This window comes from Peromyscus leucopus, chromosome 5 (assembly GCF_004664715.2).
Source record: "Peromyscus leucopus breed LL Stock chromosome 5, UCI_PerLeu_2.1, whole genome shotgun sequence".
In the NCBI taxonomy this organism is placed as follows: domain Eukaryota; kingdom Metazoa; phylum Chordata; class Mammalia; order Rodentia; family Cricetidae; genus Peromyscus; species Peromyscus leucopus.
In genome coordinates, this window is record NC_051067.1 from 116,158,557 (window position 1) to 116,174,222 (window position 15,666).

Here is a 15,666-nt window from a genome sequence, read left to right on the forward strand (position 1 = left end):
TTGCTCAAGTTGTAGCCATTGCTTTCAAAGCCACAGGAGGCACCAGCATCAGAATCAAGCTTACTTCAATGACAAGCGTCTCATTTGTGGGTCCTGGTGCATACAGGCGTTCTGGGTGGTTAAAGGACCGCTGGTATTCAAATGTGGTCCCTGCGAAGGTGAAGTCCCCAGGCCAGTCGATGTTCCAGCCCCCAGTGAGGTAATACTTTTGACTGAGGCTTCGAACGGCAAGATAGCTGGAAGAAAGCTGCAGCTCCTGGATCTCAATGCTGCGGGCCCCAGGTGGGATGGTGACCACAGGATAATATTCTGAATGGAAAGAGAAGAATCTTTTTTCAGTTTAACACACGGTATACTGGAGAAAATGATCAGTGACTAGAAATGCCCAGAGGTGTGCAGTACCCATTTGGATGGAGCCTTTTCGATTATTCACCCCTATTTTATTAAGTAAAAAGATTAATAATTTCATTTTCTTGTTTTGAAGATTTATTCTCTCTCTCTCTCTCTCTCTCTCTCTCTCTCTCTCTCTCTCTCTCTGTGTGTGTCTGTGTATGCATAAATGCACATGCATGTATGAGTGCACGTGTGTGTATGTACCCATGTGTCACAGCATGCATGAGGAAGTCAGAGGACAACTTTGGAGAGTCAGTTCTTCCCTTCCCCCTTGGGTTCTGGGGATGGAATTCAGGTCATCAGGCTTGGTGGCAAGTGCTTTTCTCTGCTGAGCCATTTTGTGGTGCACTCAACATACTTCTGAAGTACAATGCATAGATGAAACTACTCACTCTAAGAAACTTGCCATGTGGCAAAAGCTATCACTGCTGTCGGGTGAGCTAGGATGAGATTACCATGGTCCCCTCCCCGTTCAGAGGCGGAGCGGGGCACTGCCAGCGGTGATGAAATGAGGGACAGCAGCAGCTCTTACCGTTCGCCTTGTGCTGACTGAGGTACAGGCCTTTATAGAACTTGCAGGTTGAATTGTCACCTTTGCAAACACCACATGCATCTGACACCGCCTTAGAGCCAAGTTCATGGTCACATCCCACTGGCTGTGGCGAACAAAAGCAAGGGAAGAAATTGAAGATAAGCAAAGCCAGCGAGGAAGACTCACAGGAGGCAGGCAGCTCTGCTAAGCGGGGAGGTGGACCGTTAAGTCAGACCGGGGCTCAAAGTTGTCCTTTCTTTGTAAATAATACTTTATTCTTCGAAAAATGCCATTCATGTATACACTGTATTTTGATTCTGTCTATCCCTATCCCCTTCCAGTTCTCTTGGAGGTCCCCCATACAGCTCACACTTAACTTTATGGCTTTTCCTCAGTATATTGTTATTGTTTTAACCTGCTGGTTCTAATGAGTGCTGGTTATATGCACACAGGTGGGGGGTCAACCACTGGGACCCTGGGCAATCTACTGGTGGCCAACTTCCCTCTAAGAAAAGTGTCTCTTCCTCTTTAAGCAACTGCATAGTTGATCAAATTGCACAGTTGATCTAAGGCTTAGACTCCACCTCTCTGCTAGAGTGAAGAGTCACGGGCTATTACCAGATAGTCCAACTGTATGGATGAAGCATAAAAATGCTGAGCAGTATACATTCAGACTCACTCTACACACATATATGTATGCACATACATGCACATATACACATATACATACACAAACACACACAGACATGAACCCACACATGTGCACACCTATACACAACCCCCCCACACACATAAACACCCATATGCATACAAATAAGCACAGACACACATGTACACACAAGCACATATAAACACACATGCACATACCTGAGCGCATTTAAGCATACACATGCATACCATGGAAAAGCATGAAGTGTTCACAGTGAAGTTTAAGTGCAAGGAGCAGTGAGTCCAGAAAGAGAGAACTGTAAAGAGAGGACAGCTCTGTCCCCATTGCACTTCTGAGGTTCTACTATGTGGGGAATGTGCTTGGTAAACAGGTACTGAGACATCAACATTATTTCCATCTGTGTTTTTATAGCAATGCAAAGTTGGCTGTAACCTGCACACCGTCCCCTTAGGCTGGGAAGTGGCTGAAGCAGGAAATTAAGGGGTCATTTGAAAAAGGACCTCAGGGGTGTGCATGGCAGCTGGACACTTTGTCCATCTTCCCAGTGTATACTGCAGGGACTTTCTCAGCCATCTTCACAGCACACAGGAGACCAAACCTGACTGCACAGCCTGGGGCAGACATGTCCTCTTACTTCACAAATCCCGTCGATGCAGACATCGTTTCTGTGTGGGGAACAGGGTGTCCCGTCTTTCACCTTGCCGGACATGGCGAAAAAAAACTCGAAGTTCTCAGCCTTGCAGTAGAGTTTACATCGATCTTCCTCTAGAGGCAGAGAGACAAAAGGAAAACTCAGTCAAGACTAGCCTGTGTGCAAAACAGTATGGCCACCAGACAGAGCAATGAAATCAACTTGGAAAACTATTAGGAGCAAAGGTCACATTCTATATAATTTTGTTTGTGAGTGTGCGTGTGCGTGTGCGTGTGCGTGTGCATGTGCGTGTGTGTGTGTGTGTGTGTGTGTGTGAAGACCACATGTATGTATCTTTCAAAAGACAAATTCCATTTGGCAGCCTATAAAAAGCCAATTAAATATTGATGCCTGTAGCTGAAGTTTTCTTTGGTCCTGCTCAGCCCCATGGACCCCGTAGCCACTTAAAAATAATCACTCAGAAAATTATATTAATTAAAACTGCTCAGCCATTAGCTCAGGCCTACTACTGAGTAGCTCTTAAATTAAACTCAGCCCATTTCTGTTAATCTTTATGTTTCCACATATTCCATGGCTTTACCTGTGTGCCATTACATGCTGCTTCCTGGATGGCAGGCTGGCGTCTGCTGACTCAGTTTTTCTGTTCCCAGAATTCTCCTTGTCTGTTTACCCCATACTCCTATACTTCCTGCCTGGCTACCGGACAATCAGCATTTTATTTATCAACCAATCAGAGCAACATATATTCATAGCACACAGAAGGACATCCACAGCAGATACCAAAAAATTGTCGGCTGTGTTTTGTTTTGTTTGAGGGAGAGTCTCCCTGTGCAGCCCTGACTGGCCTAGAGCTGTCTATGTAGACCTGGCTAACTTTGAACTCACAAGCATCAACCTGCCTCTGCCTCCCAGGTACTGAGATGAAAGGTGTGTGTCACTATGCTTGGCTTGATACCTAAGAATTTTGTATTCCTAATCTTTAGGAATCATCACCATGTACAGGATTGCTGGGTTGAGCAGCCAGCCTCCCCGGACTCTAAGTATTACAGACTTTGTGGTCTCTGAAGTTAATGAATAACAGCAGATACATAAAAGGGTATCTTTGTATTCTAATGAAACTTTAACTTTTACAAACAGTTTAGGTTATATAGTCTGATGATTTTGGTTTGTTACTGGATCCCTATATATATTTATACAGCCTGTAAAAAGGTAAAGTTGATACACCTTGAAAACAAAAGCATGTAGTCAACCATGTTTATAAAAAAACATCAAATTAAAATGTCACTAATAGAAAGGGCAAATAAGCTAATTCTAGAGGCTAAAAAAAGTATTTTGTGTTGGTCATTAATCTTCTGAGAAATTTCTAGTATCATAGGAAAGAAAAAGAAAAAATAATGTAGTTATAGAGCTCTTGTTATCTGGAAGGAGTAAGACAGCCAATTCCTTCTGTGGAGAAAGCAGTCCTTGGCCAGCAGCTCCAGATGACGTTTTTCACATGGGACCTTCCGTAGGCGACACTGAGTGATATCCCTAACAACAGTTTCACCCAGATGTGTAAACAGTTCGCAAACAGTCCTGCTTCACAAAACCCTTCAATAGAAGGCAAAACTAAAACTTAATTATGAGAGAAAAATGTATTACTGTGGTCAAAATATGAAGATGTGTGGGTGGATAAAATGTTTCTCTCAACCACAATGTTTTTATTTTTCAAATAACAACTTTATTTAATATCTTCTAATTTTTATAAATGAGATTAAGGAGTTGGATGGTGTGTGTGTGTGCATGGGTGTGTGCTTATGTGTGTGCACGTGTGTGTATGAATGTATGTGTCTTTTCTCTTCTTTACCAGTCCCAGGATTTGAAAAGTTCTAATAAAAGTGTTTTTTTTTTTTTTTTTTGTCTAGTACAGATTTCCAGGCATGACCTTGCCCTTCAAAAACAGAATGAAAAAGATAAAAGAGAAGTTCACCACTGACAGGGAGAAGATCTCCGTTTATGACAAAGCCTTCCCCTGGTCTTTTGGTTTTGCTTTGTTTTTGAGACAGTCTCACTACAGTAGCCCAAGTTGGCTTCTGACCCATCCTCTCTGTGTTTCTTACTTTTAAGCATGAAATTGATATGACCTAGAGTCATCTGGAAGGAGGAAACCTGAACTGAAGAATTGCTCAGATCAGATTGGCCCATAGGCATGTCTTCCAGAGACTGTCTTGATTGGTGATTGATACGGAAGGGCCTAGCCTACTGTGGGCAGCACCATTCCCCAGGCAGGTAGGTCTGGACAATATAAGAAAGCCAGCTAAGCATGAGCTAGAGAGAGCCAGTAAAATGTGTTCCTCCATGGTTTTTGCTTGAGGTCCTGCCCTGACTGCTCTAGAGGATGGGCTGGGATCTGGAATTACAAGATGAAACAAACCCTCCTCTCAGCCAAGTTTCTTTTGTTCAGGATGGTTATCACAGTAATGAAAAGCAAGCGAGGGCATCTTTTCTGCCTCAGCCTCCTGAGTGCTGAAATTACACATGTGTGCTCTTCCACCTGGCCTTCTCCTGTTCTTAAATGGTAGGAATATGCCAGACTTTCAAATAGTGGTCAGTCTCCTCTGGTTCTAAGTTTCATCTGGAGAGGGAGGTGAGAACAAAAGCCCTAACTGTGCTGTCTCACTCTGGGCAGACAGGAGCTCCTGAGGCAGCAAATTCTCACAGAGTGAGTGACTAAAAACCGCACACTCTCTTGTTACCAAAGTCTGCCATGTAATAGTGAAGCTACACTGAAGCCCAAAGCATTTTCCCAGCTACAGACTTTCCTAACATTCCCATTGCATTTCAACACAGAACCCGCTTAGTGGGTAACAACAGAACAAAATGCATTAGTGCTACAGATAATGAATCACACGTGAAGGCTAAGGAACACCCAAGAATCCAGAGGACAGGAAGACAGCAAAGAGAAGGACACAGTCTCAGAGAAAGAATTATATACGGGAAACTTGAGGTTGCAGGAGTGCACACACAAGAGAAAATGCAGTTTGGGATGTTAGAAATATCAATGTGGCCTATCCCATCTGCTGTCTGCTGGAACCTGCTGTGTAGCGTCCTTCCCTGTTCATTACTCACCCCCAGTTGAACACCTGTACTGATAGAGAACTTATCATTTGTATGGAGGATCATATGCCCCTTTTGGACAGCTGGAATTTCTGTATCCATTAAAAAAATTACAGCTATTAAAGCCAGGTATGGTAACACATCTGTCATCCAAGGACTCAAGAGGCTAAAGTAGGAGGATTGAGAATTCTAGATTAGTCTGGGCTACAGAGTGATACTCTGATTCCTTTTTAAAAAAGGCAACAACAAATTCCCCAAACTAGTCCTTAAGTATAGACTAAGTAGCCTGCTTAGATGCTGGGGACACAAAACATGCTGAAGATGTACCAAAGGCTTGGTCCTTGTGGACCTGAAGTTCTTGTGAAGATAACCAGCAGACAAAAAAAGTAAACTTGAGACTGGAAAGATGGCTCAGTGCTTAAGAGCAGTAAGAGGAAAGGACCAGAATTGAATTCTCAGCATCTATATGGTGGCTCACAGTTGTCTGTAAGTCCAATTCCAAGGGATCTGTCCATAAACATACAGGTAGGTAAAATGTTTATACACATGATAAAAATAAAAAAATTAAAATGTAACAGTAAACTCATACTAAGACTAAAGCAGGACAAAGGCTTTAGAGAGTAAGTGACAAAAGAATGTGTTGGCTAGGTCTCTCTGAGAAGCCGAGATCCTAGGACATTTTGAGCTCTTACACAGATGTGTATTGTGGAACAGTAGTTGAGGATGTGTTACACTTGTTTATGCTGTGGAACATATGTTTAATGATGCAAAGATGTGCTGCATTCTTTTATGTTGCATTTGTTTAACTCTGTGAAGCTGTGTTACTTTGCCTGCCTAAAACACCTGATTGGTCTAGTAAAGAACTGAACGGCCAAGAGTGAGGCAGGCAGGAGAAAGGATAGGTGAGGCTGGCAGGCAGAGAGAATAAATAGAAGGAGAAACCTGGGAAGAAATGATGGAGGAGTGAGAAAAGAAGAATTAGAGGAGGATATCAGGGGCCAGCCACCCAGCTACACAGTAAGCCACGGAGTAAGAAGTAAAAAAAAAACACATATAGGATAGAGAAAGATAACAGCCCAGATGTAAAAGGTAGACAGGATAATTTAAGATAAGAAAAACTGGCTAGAAATAAGCCAAGCTAAGGCTGGGCATTCATAAGAAAGAATAAGTCTCCATGTATTTATTTGGGAGCTGGGTGGTAGGCCCCCAAAGAGTAAAAAGAGTTAAAATAACAACAACAGATGTATTCTTTGAAACAATTTCAAGAAAATCTTTTTTTAAATAGTAAACAGCCACAGGCCTCCCACTGTTTTCTCCAGAGACAGCTTTCTAAACATTCACATTTGCCTCTGCTTTTGACAGACAGTCCTCAGTGCAGAGTCAGCACTCCTGGAACATCCAGGCAGGTGTTGTTTAAAGCTATGCTACCTGCTGTTAACATCAGGTGAGGCTGGTCCCTGAAGTTCTTAAATTGCAGAAACTCTCCTGATGGCAACTGGCAACACAGTTTCATTTTTAGAATAGCCCATCAATTGTCAAAAACACCAGTGTCTCCTTCTACATGTATGCAATCAAGAGGGCACAACCAAGAAAGTGATAAGCCAGGACAATACAAAAATTGCCAAGACACAGACTAGCGACAGATCATCCAGCATGGGTGACAAAAAGTATACCAACTTTTCCATGGCAACTAAAATAAATGTTTTGTTATTTAGCCAAGAGAAAAATAAATTAATTTAAAAAGTTTAATGCAGCTAGATAGTCCCGCCTGGGATACATAGTAAATTCCAAATTAGTTTGAGCTAAAGAATGATACATTGTCTCAAAACACCACCCTCTTGTCTCTATTTACAGATATTGTTTAAAAAGTTAAATGTAAGCTATAACTTTGTTATAATAAATATGAAGAGACCAGTATAATTTTTTGTTCTCTCTCTCTCTCTCTCTCTCTCTCTCTCTCTCTCTCTCTCTCTCTCTCTCTCTCTCTCTCTCCAGACATGTTCTTTTTACAAAAAAAAATTTTTTTCCTGTACTTGCAATCATTTGACATGTCCCTTCCTAAATATGCTGTCTCTGTGGGGCATATATGATTTCACAAGTTTTCAGTCTGGACAACTCATACCAATTTCAATTAACATCTCTGGGAAACAAAAATCACCAAGCTGTCAATGGTACATTTAGAAATATAAACCCATTCAAAACACACAGGTCCTTTCACTCACAGACAAGAGGTGTCTTCTGGGAAGAAAAAAAAAAGACTGCAAAAATAAACACCTATGAAAGTTGATGAAACACTGAACCAGGACAAGTCTGGAGAATAGAAAATAAACGTGGAAACTCTTTAACATGGGCAGAGATCTCTTTCTGTGCTGTGAGTTTACATACTATCTATAGAGAGACGCCGGAATGTCATAGTGGCCGAGTTACCTTCAACTTTGGTATAGGGTCTCCACCGATACAACCATCCCCGGAAGGGCTTGTTGTTATACTCTGCACACTGCTGGGCGCGGAAGTCCAAGCTGTTTTCACTACAAGGGTTAATGTTGCACAGTTTGTAGATACGGCTAGATCCTGGACAGAACTTGCCACCATACTGAGGCCTAAAAACAGAATTCAGAAATTTTAGAACCAAACACTCTCAGCCACATATAATAATGCAATTGAGGGAAGCATCATTGTACTATGGGCAGTCGTATCTAGTTTATTACATAATTGGAAATAGATGCCCTGCAATTTACCTAGTCCCTTCTAGTTTCCATACAGACATAATTAATCAATCACAGAGCTCTTTTTGTTTTCACAGAAACTTAATATGACCTCAAAATTGTAATATCATATTTATCACACTTTCAGGCAGCTGCTGCTATGCCTAATTGCAAGTGACACCTAAAATCAAACTCATTTCCTGTCTCTGATCTAATTTTTATATTCTGGAACTTTCCTTAACAACCAATGACGAAAATATTCTTGATACTTCATGTGTCAGGGATTCTGTAAACATAGTAAGATGTTCTCTGCCACAGGTGTGTGCCACCTATACACACCTTTCTGCACTGGTCTCAAAAGCTGTAAATGCAGATCTACCCTATGTCTCCAGGCTCCCTCCCCCATCGCATTATAGTCTAAACTTCTCTCCGCACTTCCGGTGCACCTGCTACCATGAAGACCGTGGCATGTGGAAAAAAGAATGGAAGATCCACGTTCTCCAGGCCAGCTCTGTCAGCCTTGGAGCTAGCACTCTGGCTATTTTCCTATTCCGGGGTGTTTTATTCCAATCGACTCTGCACTCTGAGGGGAGACACTGCCTCTTTTTCACCAGCATGACCACTTTTTAACTTTGGCAACTTGCTGCTTTCCTGCCAAGCACAAAGAGAAGTAGAGAATGATTCGCAGAGCTGAGAATCTCATGAGAATATAAATAATTATAATCTCAATAGCAAGCTCTTAAGACTTAGTGGGCAAATTCAGATTTGCAAAAGCCAGGAGGAAAAGTGAAGAAAAAGGGCAATTGTATTGAAAATTAGTGTCGTTCACCCATCCGACCCTGCACCAAACACTAACCACTCACCCAGCCTACCCTGCTCCGAACACTAACCACTCAATAAGCCTCCTCAGCACAAAGCCCTTCCTTATGCTCTCCCTACCCACAGCTTTCTCCAGAGCTAAAACTCAACCGAGGATTGCTTCATATAAAAATCTGATACCAACAGGAAACCTGAAAGGGGGCTCAAGGCTAATAAGTGGATGTGATTAAAATTCCTTGTTTCCATGGGAAGTTCAGGCTTGTCACAGAATACTGCTGGATCCACCACAGTGTCTTCTAGCAAGCCTTCCTGAGATCCCACGGAGGAACTTCACAGACACAGAAAGAGTTGCATGGTCAGAATGAGATCTTCCTGCCTTTTCAAAACATTCTGGAGCAAATGGCTAAACATGCAGTCTATGAGTAGCACCCAATCAGATCCCCTAAGACTTCTCAAATGGTCATTTATAAGGCATTCAGCAAACCCTAAATTGTGTTATCACAGCCTCAATACTCTTTACAAAGCATATTAAGGCACATTCTCAGCTACAGGCTTTTTCTCTGAGATTTTAAACATAGGCTGCATGTGGACTCCCCGTTACTAGTCAGCTTAGTGACCATCAGAGTGTGTGACTTTTTCAACCTACACAACTGCAGCCTGGAAAAGGTCTCCAAACTCACAGGGCTTTCCACTCTTCAGATGGAGGAAGTAAAGAAAGGGCAGGTGGGGCACAGACAGCACGTCAGTGAAGGTCACACAGCTCATGGGGACAGTGGAGCTGAACCTCAGGTCTTTGGACTCTGTCCCAGAGTTTCTTCCTCATCACCTAGGACTGCATTTATCTGAGCAAGATAGGCATTGTTGAAGCAAGTGGGAACTGAGAGAAAGATCCAGTAAGCAGAGTGGCTAGGCAGCTTGTCTTCAACAGCGAGGTAGATGTGCATTTAAGTTCATGTACTGGTTTACTGTCCTTGACTTCATAGATTAGAATTAGACTATAAATATTTTAAATAGTTCATGCTCTCAAATTACAAGCCACACTATGCTCTCTATGTTCAGAATGCTCAGATTTCATGTTTCATTATGGGATAAAGTCAGAGTGGTTGAAGCAATGACTGCCAATAATTCCAAATGTTCCAACTCAAGGACATTTTCCTGCAGCCTTTTATTCTGTCTGGGACCGTCTCAAAAGGTAGTCCAAGCTGAGTTTGAACTCAGAATCTTCCTGCCTGTGCCCTCTCTGAATGATAGATTGCAGGGCTGCACGGCCACCCCTGGATTTTTATGGTTTTAAGCATGAAAGGTTGGATAAGTGAATAGAAAACTTTCCCATAACATCCTGCAGAGTGACAAGAGCTCTGGGATTAGAAACAAAAATAGAGGCAGAAAGCAAAGTCTCAGCACACAACATTGCTTTATAAAGTAGAACTGTATTTGTTTTTGCATCGGTCAACCTGATCACAGGCGCTTGCAGTATCAGTTGGTTATACGACTATTAGAATCACTGCGGGAATGCTGTTAATGTACATATGGACACACGTGTATATAGCAAGATTTCCTCTACATTCTCACTTACATGCTCACCTATTCTCTTTGACTATTTGTCTCTTCCCCTCCCTCCCTCAGACAGGGTCTCGTATATCTCATTCTGACCTCAAACTTGCTGCACAGTCAAGGATGAACTTGAATTGCAGGTCTTCCGGAATCTATCTCCTGAATGATAGGATTTCAGGTAGTCCAAGCCTGGATTACACAGTGTTGGGAACTGACCACGGACATTCTCACACATACAAGCAAGCACTCTTCCAACTGAACTACACCCACAAACTCTTTCAATAAGAACACACAGTGTGTTTGTTATGTGTCTTCCAAAGAAATTGGTGCACCTTTTAGAGGACCCTGCTGATTTTGATAATTGAGCCTGGGAATTATTGGTTAGAAAAATGGGCCCCAGAGTCAGTTAAATGATTGTTGTGAGGCTTCAGCTTCCTCCCAAACTCCACTGGCTGGTGGCACTAGAGTGAATAGTCTATAATTCTTTGCTGACTAGACTTGTGTTTTAGGGATGTTCTAGAGTATCTCAGGATGTCACTGTTAATGTTTGGAATACAGCTGGGTTACAGTGTGATAATTTGATAGGTAGGGAACCAGGAGAAATGTCAAAGAGTTAAGACTATGCACCTGGCTTTGAATCTGCCATTGTCAGTGTGGTACCCAAGCAGGTGCTGATGCTGTGAGTGGAATCTCTTCTGCCTTGGTTGCCCATCTGTGAAATAATGGGATGACATGGCGTTGGAACTGATGGGGTGGTTTTAATGTGTCTGGGAGAAAGTTCCTGGAGACGTATTTTGAAAGGCTCTTAAAGTGTTGTGGAACTCCACAGAAAACAGGATATGGAAGCAATAAACACACCTGCTACAGACAAGGGAGACAGTCACACACGCTTGATGTTGGCTGTCCTGGAATCAGATGACCTTTAACCCCTTGTAAGGCTAAACACATTGGTAAGTCTACACATCAGCCTTGCACACTTGATTCTTTTATGAAACAAAACACATCCTTGGAAGAACCTCAGTAGATGAAATGGGAACCTTACACTGCTTCTCCAGTGAGAAAATAAAAACGGCTAAGCCGAGAGCTACCAACGGAACCAAATGGCAGAACTTAGCTGGAAGAAAAAACAAAACAAAAACAAAAAACCAGTAACTTGAAAGATCAGCTAGTGCTCTTAATCTCTGAGCCATCTCACCAGCCCTAAAAAAAAAACCAGTAACTTGAAATTGAAAGGGTGAGAATAAAAGAAGTTTTGCTCCAACGACTAGAATTAAGAGCTGGTTAGAACAATTAATTCAACCATGTGGGGATTAACTGGCCATCTACTTGTTTTATTTGTGGCTTCACCCTGAGGTAAAGTAGACATTATTCCAGTTATCTTTGAGCTTGTTTAATACAACACAACTCCCCCAAGTGGAAACAGTTAAGTGATTAATTCTTCATTAGGAATCTCGAAAAGGGAGACATGCTATTTCCGCAAGCAGTTATCTATCACCAGGTGAGTTCTCAATCCCACAGACACGAGAGAGGTTCTCACTTAAATCCCACGGGTCTCTTTCCTGCATCCCACTGGCAGAGCTATTAAGTTAGGTAATTTTTTCTTTCTCGGGAAAAGATTGAGATTACAAAAATATTAGAAAATGTGGCCATGCATGAAAACCAGACCCAGGAAACATGCTGCAGAACCTAAAGTAGCACTGATTTTGAAGAGCACTGTCCAGGACGTTGGCTATAGTGAAGTATATGTGGTTTTCATAATCTGCCATAAATCAGGAATGGATCCCAAGCCTTCCTCCTATTATATTCAGGTACTGAGTCTAAGGAGTCCTAGGAAAACGTATGTTTTGCTCTACTTAGGATATGTGGCAATGCCTGAAGAAATTGCTGTTTGCTGTAATGTGAGGGTAAAGAGATAGAAAGTAATCCCATTAGCATCAAGTGGGAAGATGCCATACATGCTGATCCTGCATTGTCAAAAAGAAGCCCTGGGACTGGGGAGATGCTGGGCACTTAAGAACACTCTGCTCGGGCTGGAGCGATGGCTCAGACGTTAAGAGCACTGGCGGCTCTTCCAGAGGACCCGGGTTCAATTCCCAGCACCCACATGGCAGCTCACAACTGTTTGTAACTACAGTTCCAGGGGATATGGCACCCTCACACAGATGTACATGCAGGCAAAAAACAAAGCAAAACAAAACAAAAAACACCAATGCATGTAAAATAAAAATAAATCTTAAAAAAAAAAAAAAAACTCTGCTCTTGCTGATGACCAGAGGAGTTCCACACCCAACACTCACATATGGCAGCTCACAGCCTCCTGTAACTCTAGCTCCTGGAATCAAATGCCTTCTTGCCTCTGCACAAACATGCATGAGCATGCGCGCATGCACACATACACACACACACACACACACATACACACACACACACTCTTCCCCTCCCCCCACACACAAACACACGAGACATAAAATAGCAAAATAAATTTTAAGAGATAAACTCACAAGAACTTTGCAGCCTTTTACATCAATAATTCTAGATCTGAAAAGCTCTGGGTTATTGGGACTACTGCCATTACTGTAGGTTGTAATCCCAGCTCTTTATGAGGCTGAGGGAATAGGACTGCAAATTCAAGGCCAGCCTGGGGTAGATAACGAGCTCATGGTCAGCAAGGACTTTGTCTCTAAATAAAAAGCTAAAAGGGGTCTGCAAAGGGAGCTAGCTCAGGGCTAGGGTACTTCATTACTGTGTGTAAAGCCCCAGAGTCAATCTTCAGGAAGGGTGAAGAGAAGGCTGGCTCCAGAGCAGCGTAAGATATCCTAAGAAGCTCCTGGCTCACGCCATCTAATTATCTCCAACCTGCTCCTTGTATTTTGGAAAAAAGAAACTGAAAAGCTTTTTATAGCACTCAGATTGCTGACTCAGATGAAGTACCATTTGTCTCTTCTGAAAGTTTCCTTTTTACTCTGATTTCATTACGTTTGGATTCTCAGCTCACCAAGTGTTCCTGCAGTACTTATGGTATGCTGGGCCCTCTTGCAGAGCATTTTACAGCTTTCAGCTTGGCTGGTGTTTGTGCCATCCTGACCCCGTGTTTATAAACGAGGACTCCGGGGGGGGGGGGGGGGAAGGAGAACTGAGTGCTTGTGGTTTCACAGCTGGCATTGCAGGGTTAGGGCAGGGTCAGGGTGTTGGGCTCCACAGCTTGTGTGCTTGGCCTCCATGGGCTGCCATCCCCCAGATGGGTGGTAAAGTTAACCCTGGTTTTCAGGGTCTCACCACACTGTTCTCAGCCCGTCATACTCTCTCTATAGGTCACTGGTAGTGTTATGATACAGCAGCTACCACTTCCTCCGTAGGTCTCTAGGGTGACACTGGGTGACCCCGTTCTCCTGGAGAGGTTGAAATGAGGACTATGAGAGCGCATGACTCTCAGAACACTTTGCTGAGTGTCTATTGGATGTTCCTTGTCTTTCAGATCAGTTGGTGTCCATCTGTCTTTCCATCTCTGTCTCTGTCTCTGTCTCTCTCTCTCAGCATAAAATCTCACCATGCAACCCAGATTAGCCTTAATCTTTCTGGCTTAGTCCAATTGCTGAGATTATAGGTGTATGCCTCCTCTCCAGGCATTGAGGAATTTTACAGATACTATTCCTAACTCCTCCAAGTCTTGTGAGATGGATCAAACATCCCATTTTGTATAGAAACATAAGTTTAGAGTTCAAGTGACTTTCCCAAAGTCACACGTTAAGAAAGGGCAGGTGAGTTCTCTGGGGTTTTTGTACCTCCAATACCTCGGATCTTTCTACCAGGACAAATAGGAAGCATTCACCTCACATGTGAATCAGAGTCTTTTGAAGTTACTTAAATGCCCTTGTAATTTTCTAGACTCAGGCTCCATAATGATGGGACTACAGGGTCCCTAAAGGTGACCACAGGCCAATTTCAACATGTGACTGTAATGATTTTAGTTCTCATAGTGGCTTTTTGTTTTATTTTTAAAGAAAATTAAAGTTCATCATCAATATTTAGCAATGTCACATGTGTTTTTATATCTGGTATCTTTTGAGAAGCCGGACAGGTCTACCAACAGGGATTGAAGACTATTCCTGCAAGGTACAAATCATTACATGCCTCAGTTCATCTGCGGGGGACACTCTTCCCACTCCCCAAGCCTCCTGGCTGAACAAAAACAGCTCAGGTGTAGGACTGCAGAGCCTTGCTCAGGTTAAGAAATAAGTTAGGAGGTGACTGGAGTCTTTAAGCATCATATTTGCAAACAGAGGGGGCTCTTCTGTTGTGTTCTGAAGTCCACCCACCAGGCTTCTTCCTGTTCCATTTCCCAGTACACACAGCCTTCATGTGTAAACAGGAAAACCTTGGCTGGCTGCTTTTAACCCAAAGGAAGAAAATCCCACTCAAAAGTCAAGTCTTCCTGGAGCCTTACTTGGGGTTACTACAGTGCCTCTCCTGGTACTTGACTCCTCCACCACAAGTGCGCGAACATTCTGACCACTTCGACCAGGCAGACCACTGGCCATGGATGGGCCGGGGGCCGAGTTCTCCAAGCTTTACACACTGGCCCTGTCGACACCACTGCAGAAAGAACATGCAACAGGGTTCCCATCAGAGGCCACCTGGGAAAGTGCAGGGCGAGGCAAATGTCTGCACAATAAAAAAGGAAAAGGGGGTCTGGGAAGGCAGGAGGGACAGTGTGTGACACCGGCACAGCCCCCGTTTGCTGTGTTTTATGAATGCTCAGTGGCTGCATGGCTGCTGCCTGCGTTTCCAAGTCTGCCTGTAGAGAGAAGTGGTGTTTCCCACCCTCAGGCTGAGTACATGCTGTGTGAACTGTCTGTGTAGGGGAAACACACAGATAAGATTCTATGCAATGGCCCAAGTGGTCAGACAGAATTACAGGGATGCCTCCTTGTTGCTTGGAGACAATACTACTTATGGGACAATTCTGATGCATTCAAGAGTTGATCATTGCGATTATTTCCCCATCACAGCCGACGTGAGACACAGCTAACCGTGAGGGTGATTTGCCTCATTTAACCACCCCATACTAATCTCATACGAAATTAGTAACTTTCTGTCTGAAGGAATTGCATTTGTAGAAGGTGCCCATTGCAGACCCGCTGATGACTGGCGATCTTCAGCACCTTAGGTGGGTTTGTTCTGAGTCTTTCATTTGGCTGTGATTCACACAAGGTGGCTAAGGATTGTTTTCTCTGTTAGCCTCCCA

General features: G+C 43.1%; 1 protein-coding gene across 2 annotated transcripts in view; it reads right to left on the reverse strand.

The window, feature by feature from the left end:
- Positions 1–15,666, reverse strand: part of Adamts18 (ADAM metallopeptidase with thrombospondin type 1 motif 18) — a 145,326-nt gene that overhangs the window by 38,952 nt on the left and 90,708 nt on the right. For both annotated transcript variants that reach the window (XM_037206290.1, XM_028869781.2), the window contains exons 11-15: positions 14,866–15,014; positions 7,771–7,943; positions 2,230–2,360; positions 926–1,049; positions 65–309 (exon numbers count right to left, since the gene is read on the reverse strand). In XM_037206290.1, the coding sequence (XP_037062185.1) occupies positions 65–309; positions 926–1,049; positions 2,230–2,360; positions 7,771–7,943; positions 14,866–15,014 (822 nt within the window). The remainder of the gene's footprint in view (positions 1–64; positions 310–925; positions 1,050–2,229; positions 2,361–7,770; positions 7,944–14,865; positions 15,015–15,666) is intronic.